The sequence below is a fragment of the Acomys russatus genome, chromosome 22 (assembly GCF_903995435.1).
Source record: "Acomys russatus chromosome 22, mAcoRus1.1, whole genome shotgun sequence".
Classification (NCBI taxonomy): Eukaryota; Metazoa; Chordata; class Mammalia; order Rodentia; family Muridae; genus Acomys; species Acomys russatus.
This window is the reverse complement of record NC_067158.1, coordinates 664894-687096: the sequence shown is the minus strand read 5'-3', so window position 1 is coordinate 687096 and position 22203 is coordinate 664894. Positions and strand designations below refer to the sequence as shown.

Genomic DNA, 22203 nt, shown 5'->3' with positions numbered 1-22203 from the left:
TCAGTGTCCCTGTGGAGGGCTCCTAGCAATAGCTGTCTAGGTACTTTTCATGAATTTGGGAGGAGTCACTATGGCGACCTCGAGAGGCACCTGGCCCCAGAGGCTCATTGGCATTATGTTCTTTTTAAATGAAAGAAGTACATGTTTCAGTTGAGTGCATTTCCAGGCAAGCTAAACACTCTTCCAACACACTGAAGGAAACCACACCCAGAAGGGGGCTGGGGGTTGGGTGGGGAGGAGCTACATAAAGGGCCTGGGGCGGGGGAGGAGCTGAATAGGGGCGGGGGGGGGGGGGAGCTATATAGGAACCTGGTGGGGGGGAAGGAGCTGCATAGGGGCCTGGAGGGGGAGGAGTTGTATAGGAGCCTGGGGGGGGGAGGAGCTGCATAGGGGCCTGGGGGGGAGCTGCATAGGGGGCCTGGGGCGAGGAGGAGCTGCATAGGGGCCTGGGGGTGGGGCTGCGTGGGGGAGAGTAGCTGCATAGGGGGCCTGGGGGGTGGGGGAGGGGGAGGAGCCGCTAAGGGCTAGAAGGGAGGCACTGTCTGCCAGGCCTCCTAGGACATATAGCTAACAGCTAAATCATCGCGGCTGCTGTGGGCTACCTCCAGGTTTCCACACAGAAGCTCACCTGATTCTTACAGCAATCTCATGAGTACAGTATGTGCATTATCCCTTTCCTACTCAAGGAAACATGCGGAGACTGGTAAACCTAGCTCTCAGGTTTACAAAGGCAAACTGGAAATAGTTGCTAGGATTCACAGAAATAGCCACATGAAAAGCTTAAGATACAACGTGAAGTAAAACGTAAAAAGAAACCCTGGACTTATTAGATTTTAATATATGTGACATGAATACTATTGGAAAGTGTCACTTTCATTTCTTTTGAGGATATAGTAATACTGATAATGTTACAGGTTAGTAAACATGCCAGAAGAACACAAAGGAGCTAGACATTTAGCTGTCTTTTGAAAAACCATCAACTGGGCTGGCCAGATCACTAGGCAGGTAAACACAAGCCTAACCTCTGGAGTTCAATATTCCTTCTACAGTAGGAGAAAATAACTCCTTCCCTCCATATGCATGCTATGGTATACAAATACATGTGTGCCATGCACCACACACTCACATTTAAAAAAAAAAGGGGGGGGGTGGTGGCTGGAGAGATGGCTCAGTGGTTAAGAATACTGTCTGCTCTTCCAAAGGACTACGGTTCAATTCCCAGCAACCACATGGCATCTTATAACTGTGTGTAACTCCAGTTCCATTGGATCTGACACCCTCACACCAATTCACATAAAATAAAATAAATTATTTAAAGAAAAAAAAAAGCAAGAAAACCAATAACCCATGTCACTTAGTCACTTCCTAAGGGCTGTTGCTTCTGCTTATGCTCTCCTATAGAGAGGGTTTGGAGCGTTATCAGCCAAGACTATGGGTCACTTATCTCCTTCAGCCCTTTTTTCCCCTCCTAGATGACAATATCTCTGGTCAAAAAATGAAGAGGTTCTTTCCTTCCTACCTAAATTATTAGCAACCACTTTAGAGCTACAATTGCAACTCAGGAGAGAGAAAAAAGCATCTATCAATAAAATATATACTCAGTATATTTCAAATGCACTAACAGCAAAACCTGAAGGTATCACTAGGCTAAGTTTGGCATGCATGAAAACTGTACAGTCTAACCCAGTGCAAGAATAACAACACTGAATACAGCTCACTCTACAGTGATAGGGTGTAAGCAAGAATCACTGCTCAACACCAGGGGGTTTTCTGAGCTAGAGAGACAGATCAACAATTAAGAGTGTTTTCGGGTCTTACATTGGACCCAGGTTCAATTCTCAGCACCCATATGGTAGGTCACAACCATCTGTAACACCTGGGGATCCAACAGGTATGCACATATGGTGCACATGAATGCACGCAGGAAAACAGCCATACACATAAAGATAAATCTTTTAAAAATAGTTTAACAGTATTTAAAAGGCATAAGTTCTTTTCACTGAACGGCATATTAAATTTTTGGAAGAACTTAGACTATTCTGGCCCAGAATTCTCTTTTAAGATTTCTCTCTTATGTGTATGAATGTTTTGCCTATATGTACGCACATGTCTAGGCATGCCTGGTACCTAAGGAGTTCAGAAGACGGTATCGTATCTCCTGGGACTGAAATTAGATGGTTGTAAGCCACCATGTGGGTGCTAGGAACTGAACATAGGTCCTCTGCAAGAGCAAGTGATCTTAACTGCTGAATCATCAGCTAGCCCCCAGAATAATTCTGTAATTCTTCACTAATACCAAGTCATCAAATGAAAAGAAACGTAAAAAGCTAAGAACTAGTAATCATTTTTTAAAAAATCTTTTAATTTGGCCAGGTGTAGTGGTCAAGCTTGTCTTTAGTCTCAACACTTAGTGAGCAGATTTCTAAGCGTTTGAGGCCAGTCTGGCTTATAAAAGTGAGTTCTACCAAGCCAGCCACCACTACATAGTGAGATCCATTCTATAAACAAACAAAGTTTTACAAAATATTCTAATCTCCTAAAGAAACATTAAGCTTAAACTATTATACACCTGGTCAAATTAATTTTATAATTAAACAAACAAACAAAAACCTATGTGTAACATGAACTACGTATAAAAATACAAACCTCAAACCTTGAGGTCATAACCTTTTTAGAACTGTCTTGTCCTCTGTTCTTTGGAGGACCATTCTAAGACTGTGTCTTAATCCTGAAATTGCATTAAAACCCTCTTTAGGAGGCCATTGCAGTGGCGCACACCTGTGGTCCCAGCCCTCAGGGAGCCAAACACAGGTGGATCTCTGTGAGTTCAAGGCCAGCCTGGTCTACAAAATGACATGTTGGTACGATTAATTTAGGGTCCTCTTCTTAGGAGTTTCAATTTGAAAGCCTCTTCAAATAAGGTAGCCCACAGTGAACAAATATTCAGTAACTTCTCTGTGTGAAATGGACCTAGCCTGAGCTTTAGGCTCCCAGATAGAAAAAATAGAAAGGGGAAAAACAAGTAAATACTGAAGCCACAACAAAAAGCAATGTGTGAAAATCACAGCAGAATGACCTAGTGCTATGAGTTTAAATTTTAGGGGAGGGAAACCAAATGGGTTTTCCTTGACTTTCACTCTTCCTGGGAAACACCTATCTGAACTGAGCTTCTACATAATGCCCTGGCTCATGAAGTGATTCCAGTGGAAGAAATCAAGTGGAGGCTGAGAGTGATGACGGCCAAGTCAGGCAGGTTCAGGGGCTTCTGCGCTGGTGAGTACCCGGCACTAGACGGGAATGAGACTTGCACTCACATTATAGTTGAAATCAAATCCTAAGATTTTGTCGAGCCAGCTCTCACTTCCTAGGGCCTGACTTTCAGAAGGTGGCAGGGCTCTAGCACCAGACGTTCCTAGCATGAGACGTGACATGTGTGGAGCAGTCACCCACACCTTCCTGAGCTTTCTAGGCAGGAGCTGACTCTCCCTGCTGCACTTCCCGCGGAAGATGCCTACCGCCTGCCTTGCCTGTGGAACAGGCCTCTTGGAGTCCTGTTGGTAGTCTAAACATTGCATTTGGTCTGGTGTTCCTTTGGCCACCCAAACTGAAATCTGAGCAGCTCTTGCACATACCAGTTGCCCACATTTAACCCATACACTGGGGGTACTACAGGATTGTCAAATCTGGAGTCAGAAAACCTGAATTCTGGAGAGGCGCCTCATACTGACTGAGCTAAAGACAGTTACTTGTGTCTCTATCTGCCCCGCAGGACTACTCAAAGGAAGCACACATTTAATTTGGAGCTTACTGAGTACTAGCTCTTGTGCTGAGTTCTCTAAGATGATGCAGTAAGCAAAATGATATATATTAAAGTAAGTGTTGTAACAATAGTTATAATTAGCACACCATTCAAAAACAGGATTGAGTCACAAAGCTATTAGGATTTAATCCTGAGATGAAACTGGTAACAGGTTTTATTGGACTTGATGATTTGCCCCACAAATTTGTCTGAGGCACGTAACAAAAACTAAACAATATATCATACGCCACAATACCCCTAAAATGTTCTCATATAAATCCTACCCCTAACCCTCCTACCAAAAAAGAAGAAGGGGAAAAAAAATCATTTGCTGCTGGAGATAGCTGTGGCTTTAGTAGAGGGTCAAGGTTTGGGTCCCAGCACCCACACAGCTCGCTACTGTTTGTAACTCTTGTCCCAGGGGCTCTCACACCCTCTCTCTAGCTTCCACAGGCATTGCATACACATGGCCACATGCACTTACACACATGCAGGGGAAACACTCGGACACATAGCATGCATATTCGGGTCCAGGAAGTTGGATCTAAGGTCAAGAGTACTTACTACTCTTGTAGAGGACCTGGTTTAGTTCCTAACTGAACCCACACAGTGGTTCAGAACCAACTCCAAGTCCTGTTCCAGGGGATCTGACGCCCTCCTCTGAAGTCTGAGAACACAAGGCACACATGTGCTGTACATACATACATGCAGGTAAAACATTCATACACAAGATAAGTCTAAAACACAATCATGTCATCAAGTCTGCTCACACTACAATGGGAAATATTGAACATTTCTCTTTAAGATCTTAGTTGTAGACTGTTCCCAGCAAGCAGACGTAGACTTAGAAATTTTCTTTCTTCGAGGCTAAAGAAACTAGGTAAAGAAAATATTTTAAGTCACACAACAAACCACAAGTTTACTGAAAAGCCTAAGAATTACTGTTCTTCTCTGCCAGGCAGTGGTGGCGCACACCTTTAATCCTAGCACTCAAGAGGCAGAGCCAGGTGCATCTCTGTGAGACCGAGGCCAGCCTCACCCAGAGTTCCATGACAGCCAGGGTTATACAGAGAAACCTTGTCTTGAAAAGATAAATAAATGTTCTTTATGATTCAGGGGTATAACTTTCTCCACGAGGCAAGAAACTGAAATAGCTAAGCACAGTGCTGCATACCTACCTGTATCTCAACAACTGAAAAGTCAAAACAGGAGAACGAGGAATTTAAGGCCAGACTCAATTACATAGTAAATTTGAGACCAGTTTGGATTATGAGTCTCCATCTCAAAACTGGTGGTTTGACAGTAGAAAGGGGAGACAGAGACCTAAAGGCTGGCGAGATAACTCAGCAGGCGAAGGAGCTTGTAGCGCAAGACTGGTGAACTGAGTTCAACGCTCAGGACCCACATTAAGGTTGAAGGAGGTACCCTACTCCATAGAGCTGACCTCTAACCTCCACACGCATGCACATGCACAAACATCACATACAGGCACAATGTAAGTTTAAAAAAAAAAAAAACCAACCGATTACTTTTATAGTTAGGTTGGAAAGACCTCCCAATGGTGACAGTGCTTCCTATTCTTTCAGAGGACTGGAATACAGTTCCCAGCTAGCACACAGGGTGACAACAATCTGTAATTTGACCTCCAAGGGGATCTGATGTTGTCTTCTCACCTCCAAGGGTATATCGCACGCACGCACGCACACAGAGCAACTCTCAGCATAGAATGAGCATGGAAATCAACTCTCGTAGTCTGAAATTCACTATTCTCTTTCTTCACACCAAGACTCCTCCTATGGCAAACTCATCAAGCCAGACGCTGTAGAAAGCATTTCTCTAGAAGGTGCAAAGGAGACAAAAATAAAATAAAATAAAATAAACCTCTCTGCTACAACCTCCCTGCCACAGCTGTGTGCTTGGGCTAAAGGGAGGCAGGGAGGAAGAAGTCAGGCTAGAGATGAGACCATGCCAGTGCACAACCTGGACTGCCGTGAAGACGCTGGAAAGAAAAGGGGTCCCTGAATGCCAGGCTCAGAAGTGTGTAATTTAACATTTCCAACAAGCACAAGAAAACATGGTGGGAGACTACGAAGGCAGTGTTCTCCCACAGCGACTACGCTGGCAGATGTGAAACCAGAGAGCAGGGACCACGAACTTCTGTAGTAACGGTGTTCTAAGCAGCCAGTTATTTCAACTTTCTACCTTATTTAAAAGAGAAAGCAATGACAAAGCGAGCTTTATAAGACACTGGTTGACCTTAAGAAAGTGACAGTTTAATTCAGTGGGTAGAAAAATGAAAGAAAGCTGAGTACTGGTAGCTAAGGTTAGATTTTGGATATTGGAGACCCTGACTTCTCTTATGCCATGAACTTTAGTGTGATTAAAAAACAAACAAATAAAAACCCCAGTATCTCTCAGTTCCTTAAACCAATGAGATTTTCCCTTACACTTATTCACTGGCCCATAAATCTCTACACACTACGTTATCTAAACAGACCAAATTTCTCTTAATATCAGACTCTGCCCAGCTGCTAGAAGAACAAGCCCTAATCAACCACATCCAGCAAAAAATAGCACTTCCCAGACATAGATGCTAAATATATAAATTCACATAGAACGCACAAAAAAAAAAAAAAAAAAAAAAAAAAAAAAAAAAAAACCATAAACGGCGTGACAAGAACCAAGAAAGATCATACTCAGGAGTAAAAAGGCAGAAACCTCAGTATGAAAGAAATAAAAAATCAGCACAAAAAATCTGTTATCAAAAATAACGTCCACAAGAACTACAAAATGTTAGAACAACACACCAGGGGCCAGGAGCAGAGAAAGGTCGTATCAAAATTCTCCTAAGGTTAAACCACAATCCATTTTACATCTCACCAGGGCACTGTCGGAAGCTGGTGACCCCAGTGAGATCCACCCTATGCAAGTTAGTGCACTCTTCTCAGTTCCTCAGCACAGGTGGTTTTCTGTTATAGAAATACCAACACTAAACTTATGCAACTCAAAACCACAGGCTTTAAAAATAAGAATGTTTTCTGGAGCTAAAGCAGGGGACAAAATTTCCTTCTAAAAATTTTGTGTATTTACCACTCAACTTAACGCGTCTACCATTTAAAAAATGAGATTTCCTTGAGGAAAAAGCACGTGAACTAAAATATCAGGGGCATTTGTGTGACTTTTTTTTTTTTTTTTTTTTTTTTTTTGTTTCCTTGTCCAGAGAGGACAGTTAAGACATTTCCTGTGTGTAAGCTCCACCCTGCTCAGTGAGCAGTTTATAACCACACTTAACCCTTTTAGAATAACAGCCTTTTGTTATGGGTGGGTCTGGGAGTGCATCACTCACACACACACTTTTTATATTTTCTACTGTTTGGTGTTTTTTCCTGAAACTACACAGCATGAACAGGTTAGAGACTAAAGATAGGTTTTCTGACTGAATCCCCTCTGCTTCTCCTTAGAGTCCAGGCCAAGGGGGAAAGCAGGGCATTTTGAGCTCCCTAGATTCTAGAAGTGTAGGAAATGGATATGCTTTCTATTTCACTACTTGCGAGCTCCCTCACCTAAGTTTTCAAACAAGCAAATTCCACCTTCAAAGACTCAAAGAGATGCAACCAAAGACTTAGCTGGTTCCCTTCCTTGTACTTAGCAAGGGTGGTTCAGCAGTAGAATTCTCACCTGCCCTTCCTCCTGGCTGACTGCTGAAGAAATGCAGCAACACCTCGCAAATGTTTAAAATCACATCCTGCTCTGCCTCACTTTCCAAAACAAGTGAGTTCTGTCAACTACTTCACCAGACAAGTAAACCAGTGAATGAAACACATCACCACTTCCCAGTGAGGACACACTAGGACCTCGCTGCTCGCTTTCTTCCTTCCCTCCTCTTTTAGGACAGAGTTAAAATAAGAAGCAGAGACTTCGACTGGTATTTACAGTACCAGAGCTAGTCCTACCTTTTACCTGATTCCAAGGTCTTCTAGGTGCAAGCTCTGTTTTCAGCTACATACTTTTACTTTTTACTCAAGAACAGGCTGAGTCGCTGACGGAGGCCTGCTGCCTGGTCAGACAGGCCAGGGCTCCAGGCAGAAACACAGCACACTAGTGCTCCAGGGTCCTACTCTCCCGTAAAAACATGTGCAGTAAAATACTGGAAGCATTCAATCTTTTGAGCCTGGTGCAGACTCCAGAAAATGCCTGTAATTGATCTAACTAATCCAACCCATGGCCCTCGGATGACAGTAAGTGGCAATTATTATAAATTACATAGCCCACCAAACTGATGGGAAAGCTGTCCCCCAACACAATACATCAAGAGTTAAAATTAGGCTTTGGAACTAAAACTGTAATTTAGCAAAGACTTAGGAACAAAAAGACCACTCCCTCCTGCCCTTTGCTATTGTTCTATTGGACTGGGTCCGGAGCAGTGTACTTTACACCTTGAAGTGCTCCCGGAGCTAAGAGGCTGGGGGCTGGGAGTTCAAACAGGCGCTCTGGAATTTAAAAAAAAAAAAAAAAAACATACTAATGGATCTATTAACATTAATCTCCCAAGATCAGAAGGGTGTGTTTTTCTGTGCGCGTGTGTACAACTGGAAATAGTATACCTGACAACTAGAGCCTCGGACCAAAAGGTGCCGAAGAGAAAGACTCCAAATGGTAGCTGTTCTACAGCCTGGAATAAATTGAAGTTTAGTGCCTCAATGAGGTGCTCAGGGCCAACCTGAGGCCCTGTGGCTGCTTATCTTCACTAGGGTACCGTATGGCAGACATAAAGCTTCGGGAAGCACCACGATCCTGGTGGAATACCAAGCAGGCCCGGACTTTGGCAGAGGACTTACCTTGGAGCTGTTTGAATCTCCCTTCCAGTTGGTTGTAGTTGTAAGGCACCTGCCCGGTGTAGGCCGGCGACAGGGGCCCGGAAATGCTGGACGTCCTCTGCAATTCCATTTTGCCCGACCTAACGTCCAGGCCGGCTGCAACGAAGGAATCCCTCTCCGGCCCCCTCCTACACCCATCCAACTCCAAGCAGCTTCCGCGGCTCTGCTCCCGCCCAGGCGAAAGGGCTGGACCTTTCAAGCCAGTCGCATTCCGGTCGGTCGGAAATGGGTGCAGGGTGATCTGATAGGAAGTTGGCTGCAGAGTCCACCTTAGACTGCCTGGTGGAGTTACCACCCCGGCATCTAATCCCCGGTGGATTTCCTTCCTTGTGTGGCCCTTGCCTGGAAGCTAGAAATAAATTACCCGGCAGGGCGGGAGGGAGAAGGGAAGGAGGGAAAGGAGGAAACAGGCACAATCCTACTGGAAAATATTTTAAATATGGCCAACCCTAAGCATGCTGTGCTCCTGCTTGCAGAGCAGCGCACACCTCCCGCCCACCCGCCCGCTGCCGGTTTGTAATTTAATCGGGAGCTGCGGTGAGCTGCGCGGTGATGTCACCTGATTAGCATAACAGCATTGTGGAGGAAACGCGGGCCGAACCACGCGGAGGGGCGCACGCAGGCCGACCTTGCAGACCCCGACCCGCGCGGCCAGGCCCCACAAAGCTGCCGGAATTAACTACGTTTGGTTGAGCAGCCCCGCCTAATAGAAAAGTCTCCGATTACTATCTCTCGGAAAGGGGCGCAGGCCCTAGAGGCGGGTCAAAACCCCCGCAGTCCCAGCCGCTGTGCACCTGGGCGCAGAGTGCCACTGCGCGGGCGCCAACCCAGCCCGGTACCACCGTAAGTCAAACAAAGTCAGTCTGGGCACCGTGCAGGGTCCAGCCCGCAAAAATGAGAACTAGGCCCGCTGGAAAATCTCCTCAGCAGAGATTCTGCCATTACTGCATTACATTTCTGAGGTGATGTTCGCTGTTAGTAACTGCAACGATTTATCAGAGCAATGCCGTGCAAGGCATTGTGGGAGGAGGGTACACAGGTAAACACCACCCCAGGATCAGAAGAGAACAGCATTCACCTTCAAGTCTTAACTTTGATTTGTTTACCAAGGCCTCTAAACTTTAGGTTCCCTCTAGTTGCTTCTCTTACATCTACTGAAAAAAAAAATCCTATGTAGAAAATAATGTGATCAAAATATATTGGTGGTAAATAACTGACTGTGGTCCTATCTTCCCACTTTTCCTCTCACTTCAACTGGCAGATCAATGGTAAACTTGGCATTTCTACCTTGGAACTCTGCTGCGATCGCTCACTACATAAGGTAATTTCAGCATGGTATTGCTCTGGTCTGTGGCGGGCACAGATTAGGCTAACCTGATATGCGGGGAACAAGTTAGCATACTTGCCTCTAGGTCCTTAGTGCACGCCTTTACATTTTCTTTTTTAATATGTATTTATTACATACACAGTGCTCCGCCTGCATGTATGCCTGTACACCAAAGAGGGCATCAGATCACATTATAGATGGTTGTGAACCACCATGTGGCTGCTGGGAATTGAACTCAGGACCTCTGGAAGAGCAGTCAGTGCTTTTAACCTCTGAGCCATCTCTCCAGCCCAGTGCACGCCTTTAATTCCAGCACTCAGGGAGACAGAAGCAGGAGGATTGCTGTGAGTTTGAGGCCATCCTAGTCTACAAACAAATCAAGTCCAGGACAACAAAGGCTACACAGAAAACCCCTGTCTTGAAAAACCAAACCAAACCAATCAAACAAACACAAAAAGACCATTCTCCTGGAAAGTTCAGGGCAGAGGGCGGCAAGGCATGTCAGCCATGTTCTGTAGCAGACAGGGGCGGAGGAATGCTGGGAGAGCCTGGAGCTGTTTGTCCCGCGTCTGAAGCGCACTGAGCACTACACTGCAAGGTCCTAATTCAAACTTTCCTTCCTAAAGGATTCCAGTGTGCACCGAAGAGGTGAGCCAGCCTCACTTTTCTGACCAGGGCTGGAGATAAAGCCTGCTAGCTGCTCATCTCTGAACAAGCTCAGCTCCTTTTAGCCACACAGCTGTGTTTTTAATGTGTCTACATTGTCAACTTTTGGCTCCCCAGGCAGGCCCAACTGAAAAGATGTAGCCTTCCTCTCTTTGCCGATGGTAACCGAAGCTAGAATGGCAGTAGGATGCTGGGCCTTGGAAGACACATTTGGTCTAAGAGTCTCAAAAGCTAACTTTGGTCTTGTAAGAAACCCTGGACGTACAACTCAGCTGTTAATACTGAGAAATAAATCTCTATAAAGCCATTAAAGTTGGATGTGAAAGTACCTATACTCTTCAAAATGTAGTATTTTTCAAAGCTCACCTCTCCTAACACTCTATCTCCTATCATATCACAATTCCAAAGTATAATGGGAATTTTTTTTTTCCTGGACAGGGTTTCTCTGTTACAGAGCCTGTCTTGGACTCGCTTTGTAGACCAGGCTGGCCTCAAACTCACAGAGATCCGCCTGCCTCTGCCTCCCTGGCGCTGGGATTAAAGGCATGTGCCATCACAACCAGCCTCAAGGGGAATCTTTATAATAGACCCAATTTCACTGTTAAATATGCCAATGACGTCATGAGTCCTTCTGAGTGTCCAGCTGCAGCACAGAAAATGAGATCACAAAGTGATTTCCTATCCAATAATGTTTTTTATTTTATTTTATTTTTATTTTTAAGCCACTTAGGGAAGAATTTGTGAGTGGACACTCAGTTATCATCCTCTTAAGTTCTCTTTGGTATGGGTAGATACGTTAAATGAATCTTCTCATTAACCAGGTTACATGCAGTGTAACGGAAAGGTGAGGAGCAGCATAGCCACCCTCAATCCTAAAAAGCCGAGAATGAAAAAAAGACCATACATCGTGAATGCATCCAAGTACCAGAAAAAAAGGTTTTTGAGGTTGAAGAAGGGTTTAGTAACCCCATGAGAACACCCATTTGGTGGGAGTGGGCCAAGTGAAAAAGGGGCACAATTCTGAAGGCCCACCTGTCCACCTCTAACTCAAACAGCCGGGAAAAAGCAGAGGGCAGCCAGAGATAGTATTTCTCTACTGATGGTTGGCTGCATTTACACCATCAGTATGTGCAAGGCTCACACTGCTCTTTTAGAGGATTCAAAGAAAACTGGGACAAATTACAGGCAAATACTCAAATACTAAAGAATATATGAAGAGTTCGGAGAACAAGGAGGCCACACCTAGCTAGGAAGAACCCCATGGAACACTGGCATCTAGACTTGTTCCTGAAACACAGACAACCAACACACTGGAGAGAAGGTGAGGCTTCTCTGTAACTGCCAGAGGACCGGGCCGGGCAATGTGACTGGCTAGCTAGCACACAGGAGCTGTCAGTTCGGGACAGAAGCAGGAAAACAAGCTAGCATGGAGCACGGGCTTGGGGAATTGAGGCAAAGGAGAGCAGCGTCTGTACTGGACTCTAGCAGCGATTAACTGGGCAGATAAAAGACAAAGGCAACAAGGCACCTGGATGATTACTGCAACTGTCCAGGTCAAAGGACCCAGTAGGGTGTGGCAACAGGAGTAGAAAGGAATGGACTGACGTAAGACTTCACCTGCAGGACTGAGGTAACGAAATCAAACGTAAGAAGTTCAAAGCGTAATCAAAGAAAGATTGGCATTAGAGGTATGAAGAAGGGATGACGGACATTTTCTTCAGGCAGGCCAACCCTCGAGTCACCTGCAACACCACCAGGTGACATGTCCATAGTGGTCAGGAGTACAGAGGTAGAGGTCAAAGCTGAACACACACTATGGAACATGGGACGAGCCGATTTAGTGGAGTTACAACAGAAGGGAGAATAAGGCAGGAAGCTAAGTAGGGGGTCTGTGTGTGTGTGTGTGGGGGGGGGGTGATACGGCCTAGGGAAGAGAAAGAAAACAGTAGATGACTGTTAACTACAGTTAACAACAGTCAGGGGTACTACAATCCACCCTTAACACAACCAAAACTGAAAAAGGAAAAACCACTAGTGGATGAAAATACAATAAAAATGGGAGACACCCAAAGATAAAAGGGGACAGACCACATTACATGCTACAGAAGGGACTAGGAAAAAAGATAGACAGGGCTGGATTAAACCGACTCATCAAAACTAGCAAAGGCCTGGCTACCCGAGTGAGGTGATGAGACATACAAATGGGGGCTGGAGAACCAGAAGAAGAGATTCTGAGCAGGGCCCAGTCAAGCCTGATGTCTGTGCTAAAGTTCCAGGTAGCCCTGAGCTGGCACAAGTAGGAAAGGTAAGAAAATAGCTCAAGAGTGGAGCATCAACCTTAGGCCAGAGGAGGCACACCTTTGGTAGGGGAAGGATAAAAACGGTCTGAAGAAGAACTCAATTTAAGGGAGCTTAGTCATCTCTGAATAAAGCAAAAGGCCCTGCCTTACCACCAGTTTTGTTTATAGTTATCTCAGAAGTACAATTTCCAAGACCCTCACCAATGCAGGAAAATGTGCATGCCAATGGCAAAGTTAAAGGAATGAGTTTTCAGTTAACCATCACGCTAACCATCTCATTTTTTTCTCATCTAAAAGCTGCCATTGCTCACCCAGGTCAGGGGACAGGCTCTGATAAATGGTTTTTGTCTGTTTTTTAACTGCTGTCAGATTCTCAGGTAAAACACACACCACTGTCGCTGGTAAGACAGCTACAGGAACAAAACAACTGAAGTCCACAAAGGCTGTATGTATATCCAGGGTTCTGTAGTGATATGTAGACAGACGCCATTAGAAGCAATTGGGCATGGTAGAAGGGCAGAGCTTTGGCGCACAGGCTCATCCTAACATCCAAGTGCCACCATCAAACTTCATAGCTTTGTGCATTGCCTTCTAACCTTTCTTGGGGCCTCGTAGTCCCTGTCCATAAACCAAACAGGTTGGAATCTACGGTCATAAAAACTTATGTATCTCCTAAAAGTATTCATCTGTGTGACATGAGTGCCCCAAGGTTGGGTTTCAGTTGTTACAACTTTAGTCTCAATTACCAGTTTTCACATTCCTTGAATGGTCATTGCGGTGGTTTAAATGAAAACAGCCTCCATAGGCTCAGATTTGAATGCTTGGTCCCCAGTGTGTGGAATTGTTTGGGAAAGGATTGTGAGGTGTGGCCAGGTAGGAGTGGGTGTGACGCTGGGGATAGGCATAGAGGTCTCAAAAGCCCAACTGTCTCTGTCTGTCCCACTACTCACCCCCTCCTCCACCGCCTTGGACTTAGAGACCAGATGTGAGCTCTCTGTCTCTGTGTCTGTTTGTCTGTCCCCCACCTCTTGCCTTGGACTTATAGACCAGATGTGAGCTCTGTCTCTGTGTCTGTCTGTCTGTCTGTCTCTCCTCCTTACCCCTGCCTTGGACTTATGGACCAGATGTGAGCTCTCAGCCATGCTGCAGTGTCCTGTCTGCTGCCATGCTCCCTCCCTCCATGATGGTTATGGACTCACTCTCTAGAAACTCACTCTTTTTTAAAAAAAATATATATTTATTATATATACAGTGTTCTGCTTGTATGTACACCTACAGGCCAGAAGAGGGTACCAGATCTCATTGTGGATGGTTGTGAGCCACCATGTGGTTGCTGGGGATTGAACTCAGGACCTCTGGAAGAGCAGTCAGTGCTCTTAACCGCTGAGCCATCTCTCCAGCCCCAATAAACTGGTCATGGTCATGGCAGTAAAAAAAAAAAAAAAAAAAAACAAAAACTAAGATGGTCATAAAGCCAATATACTCTGTAGCTGACAGAAAGTTTTCACAGGCTGGGTGTGTGATGCACACCTTTAGTCCAGCACTTAGGAAGCAGAGGCAGGTGGATTTCTGTGAGTCTGAGGCCATCCTGGTCTATACAGAGTTCCAGACCAGCCAAGCTGACACAGTGAGACCCGTTCTTAAAAGCTTCATATACGTTTTCTCAAGTGACTAACTCTTATGGTGCTGTGTCCAGTTTGCATACAAGACATGTGCTTTCCTTAACCAGGGCTGCATAACTGGTGAGGCTAACCATGTCCAGTGCACTCTGCAGGTCTTCATTTCTCCAGTATTCTTAGAGTCTGTCTAGGCTACTAAGTAAAGGTTTCTAAGCTTCTTAGGAAAGCTGAAGACTGTATCAAGGTAAGCCTGAAATCCACATACTTCAAAAAAACAAACAAACAAACAACAACAACAACAACAAAAAAACCAACCAACTCCTACAGAATCCTTTAGGTCAGAATTAGACATACTTTTTAAAATTTTTATTATTTTATTTTATTTTTGGTTTGTCTGAGACAGGGTTTCTCTATGTTACCTTGGCTGTCCTAAACTCACTTTGTAGACCAGGCTGGCCTCGAACTCACAGCGATCCACTTGCCTCTGCCTCCCGAGTGCTGGCACACCCGGCTAGGCACACTCTTTACTAGTTCACACGAAACTTGCTACTTTGAGAGCTCTGGTGTGAATGGGATTTGTTTAGTTTTATTTGGCTTTGTTCCTCTTTTCATACTTGGTGGGTCTGCACTCTAAAATTCTATAGGATTTAGCATGTGGGCTATGAATGAGAACACAAGGGGTGAGATTAAGGCTCTGTTCTGAGCGCCTTTATGCCGCCTTGGGGTCGGGAGATGAATGCTTTTCCTGCATTACAACAAGCTTGAAAGAGTAAACTTTGATGCTCATTTCCTGAAAACCCAAACATTAACAAGACTGAAGATATCCGGGGAGGATGGTTAAAATGCTAAGACGTGACAGGCAATTGTACACGTCTAATCCCAGGACTTGGAAAAGCAACCCAAAGAGCCGGGAAGACGTGGGAGGAGAGAGGAAGGTGTCCACTGCACTGCCCTTTCCAGATTTGACTTTTCAATCCCTTTGTTCTTTCTTTTTCTTTTTTTTCGGGGCAGGGCTGCACTCTGTAGCCCAGGCTGACCTGCAATTTAATGGCTCTCCTGCTTCAGCCTCCTGACTGCTGGGCTTACAGGTGTGCGTCACTACTCCCAGGTGCTTCTCATTGCTCCTTACTGTCACATCCCTGTGACAGATCATCACAGACAATTTCCCTGGAGCATTTCTTTTCAATAAGCAGGAATAGTATTACCAGAATCCCTCTCCCATTAATGTGTGAGTCAGGGAAGCAGGCCCAAGTCACGGCCCTGCATCTGTAGCCTGGGAAACTACCGCACATCACCTTTCCGCCTCATGCCAGGTTGTTACTGCCTTACCTCGCTGGCCCACCTACTCCATTAAGTAGTCACGCAGCCTGTTCTCTTCTGTTTAGCTCCTCCATTAGGAAAAACACACTCAAACTTTCCCTTTAGGGGCAGGCAAGATGGCTCAGCAAATAACAATGAGGGCCTGCCTGTCTCCAAGACTTGCGTTCAGTATCAGGGACCCACATTTGGGAGGTTGTCCTCTGATTTCAACAGGTGCGTTTAAACACGTGCACCTACACACAGACACACAGACACGCAGACACACACACACACACACACACACACAGTCTTGCTTTACTACTACAGAACAGTAACTCACAAAGTATTAACACCATCATACAGATTAAGAAGCAAGTTACAAAAGGCCCATGCTTCTTTGGGTCCTGTATTTCAGGTATAACTATGAGAGAAACTGAAGGGAACATTAAAGGCATTTTTCCACCGGTAGCAATGACTAGCTCTACTCCTTAGAGGAAGGACTACTCCCATTCTCTCACATCCCTCTCACCCGCTGCATACACACACAATGGAAATCATCTAGTCATACAGCAGACTCCGAAATACCAGAACAAACCTAATTCCATCCATTGTCTGTCTGTCTGTCTGTCTGGTTCAAATGGTCCTATCAGAACTGAATACACAGCACCTGACATCAATGCTGCAAAGCAAGCCAGTTAGGTCACACTAGTGACAAGGTCCCGGGGAAGGAATGCTGAACTTATCCACATCATCTGTTATCGGCACAGGCAAGCCTTCCTTATAAGGGCAAAAGAACACCCCAGTCCAGAGGCCCCACCTTTGGCAAACAGGTGCTGCAGAGCTAGTGAATATATTAGCAGTTGGCTTGAGAGTGGCCCCTCCCCTACAGGCTCTCCGTACAGTGAGAGTGCCTCTGAAGAATGTAAGAGGGGCCAGGCCTGCTCTTGCCCAGGATTTTGGGTTCTGCTTTTGACCTCCAACATAGAGTGGGAAAAGGCTGGTGCACACTGGTGTCCAGAGGATGGAGCTCGAGTTTTTGGCTTTTTTTGGGGGGTAGGGGGGCTGTGGAGCAGGAGAACACACTGTTCCTGGGTAGCATAGCTCAAGGAAAGCAAATGGGAAAGGGGTTGGGGTACAAATCTGTTCTTGGCGACAATGTTCTTACACCAGTGCTTTACCTCTGCAGGCAGACACACTCAGTCCAGGGGAAGTAAGTGTGGGAGATACAAACACACGCAACCAGTGACAAGTCAGAGCTACAGGAAGCGCCGTTTCAAACGGATCTGCACCCGGGTTTGTCCTTTCTGCTGCTCAGTATCTGAGTGGAGTGGGTTTTTTTCCTACACAAGTGCTCTAGGCTCCTACATTATTTTAATACTATTTCTAAGCAAATCTCTGTCTATGTGTCACGCTAACCTGTGGGGTTCTGTTTATTAACTAGGGACAGGAGGTATGATCTGTTGCACTTTGAAAACAGACCCAGTTGCAGAGACAGGGGACATGTGTAGCCCTGGCACACTAGCATGTGCAGTGTCTTTAGGATGCAGTCATTTCTTCCTCCACCTGAGCTTCTGATGATTTCTCAACGAGATAACACGGCCTCCTCCCATAGAACTTTGTGAGGCAGATACTCACTGTGTCCAGGCTCTAAATAAGTCATGGATGGAGCTGTCACTCAGGAGCTCCAAGGCCTACCAGCTGCCTATTTGACGGGAGTCAACCTCTAGATTCAAATACTATCAGTACTCCTGAGACCTCTTCTAGAAAATATTACAATCCTCTTTTCTTTATTTTCTTTTTTTTAATACTTTATTTTTTTATTTAATGTACATTGGCATTTTGTTTGCATGTATGTCTGTGTGAGAGTGTCAGATCTTGAAGTTACAGATAGTTGTGAGCTGCCATGTGAGTGCTAGGAACTGAACCCGGGTCCTTTGGAAGAGCAGTCAGTGCTACATCTCTCCAGCCCTTATTTTCTCCTTTTTAAAGCAAGATAATTTCCTGTTGGTAATATCAGTGTACATGACTTTTACCTGAAAGAGGGTAGTTCCCCGAGTAAATGTATAGGAAGGAAGTGGCATCTTCAAACAAGTACATGGTAGGATATAATTCCCCACTCGGGATGCTGGGATCACAGGGCCAAACAGCAGACAGACCCTGCCTTCCTCCAGCCTAAGCCAGCAGCCACTGCCTGCCTGGAGCTCACCAAGCCTCTCCTGACGCTCCTTCTCCTCTGATGATGTAATGAGCCTTCCTTTGAGAAAGCGCAAAACTATAATCTGTAGATGTATAAATCTCCAGCTCCCCCTCCTCCACAAGGCTCCTCAGATTACGCCAGCTGTGACAATGGCTCCTTCCTTCTTGGAAAGCCTACAGAGGCAGCAGAAACAGCCTCCCCTCTGGCACCTATCACAGTCTTAGGTTATTACTTACCTCCTCTTGTGTACCAGTTTTGTCTACTTAGTTAAAATAAGGGAAGTGCACTACTTATAAGACTCAAGAAAAGTAAAGTGTGGACTCTATTCTCAGCTTTTGACACTGCTGTGTAGCCATGAGCTTACCTGAGATACAGGGTTCTTAGAATGGTATTTTAAGCTGCTTGAGGACACTTATGTCACTTTTTCCGCTTTATCTCCCACCCCAGTAGCTAAGCAATTACTCAGAACCATGTGGCTCTTTCAGAAACCTCCACAGGGACGGAGGCAATAGTTCTGTGGTGGACTAACCCCATGTGGCAAATGCAGGGCCCCACCCTACCTTGTGTTACAAGCAGGTCCACACTTCAGCCCTTCATATTTAGAAGATGACAGAACTCCCAAGGTGTCAGAAGTTCCTTTTCAAAACTCACTATCTATACTAATCATGTCAAGTATAGATTATAAAAATAAGTCACTGGCATACTGGAGGTTGGAAAGCCAGCCTTCTGGTTCCTGTTGCCTCTTTCACGTGCCCAGCACAAACAGCAAAGTACAGGAAGCTAAGGACAAAGAAGGGGCAGGCACTTCTCATAGGAATCCATTGGCAAAGCAGGCCCGGGACCTGAAATTTTAGAAAGCTCACATAATCCTGTCTGTCTACCACCAGAGAGCCAACCACCTAAGGCAGAAGGCTGATAATCTTTGTGTGTCCCTTTATGCTGAACTTGATCCAGCATAGACTACCGCCCTGGCAGTTTCCATCTCATCCTCCAGGGCAGGCTGGCCTAGCTGAGAACACAGGTCCCTAACAGATGCTACTATTCAGAGACTACTCTGATCAGTTTTCTGGGTTGACCTGACTTTGCCTATATTGTTCTTAGGAAGTCCTGAGGGGGGTTTATTATCTTTTTAAATTACCATCTACCCAGAAAAACATGATTTAAAACCATGATGATGCCTTTTCTATTTACCCATCTCTTTACTGACAGGGTCTCAAGTAGCCCAGGCTAGCCTCAAGCTCATGTGATGATGTAGAAGATCAGAAGATGCTCCTGGTGTCACCTCCAAGTGCTGAGATTACAGGCACAAGCAGCCACTTCTGGTTTCCGTGATCCTGAAGGTCCCACCTGTGGCTCTGGGCATGCCGGGAAAACACCAACCTCCACCCAGCCTCCCATCATACCTTTACTTAAACCATCTTATAAAAACTCCAGGGAAGGATGTGCAGGAACTGGAACTTGTTTTAAACTAGTGAGGTAGGTAAATGATCCCAGCCCATGAAAAAACTATGAGGTTCCCCCAAAACCTAACACTAGAACCACCATGTAGTACAGAAACCCCATGTCTGGGAAATAAAGCTAAGTCTCAAAAGTGGCATTTGGACATCCCGCTGATTGCAACAGCATTTGATAAAGCAGTCAAAAAAAATGGGAGCAAACCTAATACTAATCAATAGAAAAGGAAATAAGGCAATAAGGAAAATGCAAGCTGAGGAGACAGTTCAGTTGGTAAATATGGGGACCGCAGTTCCATCCTCAAAGCTCACATTAAAAAGTAAAGTATGATGTGCACTTACAACTCTAGCACTGGGGAGACAGACACAAGCGGATCTCTACCAGCCTAGTCACCAAGTTCCAGGCCAGTGAGAAGGAGACCTTGCCTCAAAAAAGAAGGTGGCAGCACTTGAATAAAAGCCAGGGTTGATCTCTGTCCCCCACACACATGTGCACTCACACCCATACTCACATGTGTACCCACAAACATTATTAACACTCATACACAACAAAAAGAAAAGAATGAGATACACACATGCACCAGAATACTATTCTGCTTTCAAAATCAAATCCTGTCACAAGCTACTGCACGGGTAAACCTTGAAGGTGTTATGCTAAGTGCAAAAAGCCAGTCAAAACTAGAAGAGCGGGCTTGCGTTCATCCAAAGGTGCGCTGCAGTCGTTCAGGTCTTTGGTTGCACAAAGCCAGGCACAGTGATGGCACACTGCAAACGGGGACATGGCTCATTGAGGTGAATGGATGTCCCCTGGAGGTGGTCGAGCCACACACGCTGCAGTACAAGTTACTTGAGCCTGTTCTGCTTCGGTGCACGCAGCAGTTTGCTGGTGTGGATATCCAGGTCTGTGTGAAGGGTGGTAGCTGTGTGGCCCAAATTTATGCCATTTGATAGCCCATCTCCAAAGCCCTGGTGGCCTATTGCCAAAAATATATGGGTGAGCCTCTCAGAGGGAGATCAAAGACACCCTCATCCAGTATATGATCGGACCCTGCTCACAGCAGACCCTGTGTGACCGTGAACCCAAAGAATTGGAGATTCTGGTGGCCGAGCTCAAAACCAGAAATCCTACCAATAAGCCAGTCTCCAAGGGTCAGGAGTTACCTCTGTAAACAACATCCTAGGACTTTAATGTTAAGAATAACAAATAGTAGGCAGGTACCGCACTCCTTTAACCCCAGCGCTCGGGAGGCAGAGACAGGCAGATTCTGTGAGTTCCGGGCCAGCCTGGTCTACAAAGTCAGTCTAGGACAGGGCTACACAGAGAAACACTGTCTTGGAAAAACAAAACAAAAAGAACAAACAAACAACTAGAAAAATACTGTTCCACTTACATGAAACAGTAGTGCAACTCATGGGGACATGAGGATGGAGGGTGCCTGGGCTGGGAGGGGGGCCCGGAGTGACTGACTAGTTGTCTCTCAGTTTTACAAGATTAAAACGTTCCAGACATCTGCTACATGGCAGTATGCATGCAGTTAGTACTAATGAAAGGTGCACTTTTGGTTATTAGTTCTTAGTCATAATTAAAAATAAACTTTCAATAAAGCAGAGGGAAAGCACACTGGCAGTGGGTCTGGAGCACGTGCTCCTCACATGTGTTCTCAGAGCTGTCAGCCGATCCCTCCAAGTCCTGTGTTCCAACCTTAAGAAATAAGAACTCTACTGGGAACCCTGCCAAATCTCATTTTTATAACAAAAGGCCTCATAAATTAGTCACTGACTCTAAATTGCCTCCAAGCCCCACTTGTGTGGAGTTCCTGCAACTCATCAGTCATAGCTAGTGTCGAGCCTAATGATGGCTACAGTGCCAGGCTACGTTAAGTTGTCCCAAGTCTTCACTTCCACTCAGTATCTTTAAGACACAAGGGAAACCAACTGATGACTTGAGACCTAGTAGCAGCACATCATACTGAAGCGAACATATCTTTATATAATATGGAGGTGTGTGCGTGTTATAATGTAATAGTGTAGGTGTGTGTGCATATACAGGAGTGCTCGCACACGTATGGGATTACCTTGGCAGATGTTAGATTCGTTTTCCCTTCTCTGAGGATTTATAACACTCCATCATCAACTTCTCTGAAAGACGAAGACTTGCCCACAGATTTAAAAAAAAAAAAAAAAAAAAAAAAAAAAAAAAAACCGATATCCTGTCCAACTGGGTTCCTACACAGTTTGTGTTAGGGATAATTTTAGGGTATTAAAGGCTTATGAAGCAACGGTCCAAGAGTATTCATGATCAAAAAAAAAAAAAAAAAAAGTTATACTTATAGTTGGCAAATGGCAAAAATCATTACACAGGAAAGAAGTCTGTAATTTCAAGTGACCATAGTCAGTTACCCTAGTTCTTGGTAAGAACATTCTGCAAGAACCTGCACCTCTGACTCATCGAACCAAACATTAACCAAAAACATTCCCAGTAAGACTCACAGATCAGTTCTTATTTCACCCCCCCCCCCCCCCGAAGGACAAAGGTTGCTACTGTCGTCTACCAACACAAGTAACCCACTTCTTACCAGTTACATAGAAACCCCTGGGGAAGAGGCCCAAGTTTACCTTGGTAACAAAACAACATCCGTTTGCTAGCTCCTTAGGCTATCTCATG

At 45.2% G+C, this 22203-nt stretch overlaps 1 protein-coding gene and 1 pseudogene across 2 annotated transcripts in view; one reads left to right on the top strand and one right to left on the bottom strand.

Annotated features, from left to right (window-relative positions):
* Positions 1-22203, bottom strand: part of Sptbn1 (spectrin beta, non-erythrocytic 1) — a 117687-nt gene that overhangs the window by 83789 nt on the left and 11695 nt on the right. The window contains exon 1 of one of the 2 annotated variants that reach the window (XM_051165308.1): positions 8638-9079. The exons of the other annotated variant lie outside the window; for it this stretch is intronic. Coding sequence (XP_051021265.1) covers positions 8638-8746 — 109 coding nt within the window. The 5' untranslated portion in view covers positions 8747-9079. Of the gene's footprint in view, positions 1-8637; positions 9080-22203 lie in introns of those variants that run through there. 2 annotated transcript variants of the gene reach the window in all.
* LOC127205849 (40S ribosomal protein S16-like) lies at positions 12371-20673 on the top strand (annotated as a pseudogene).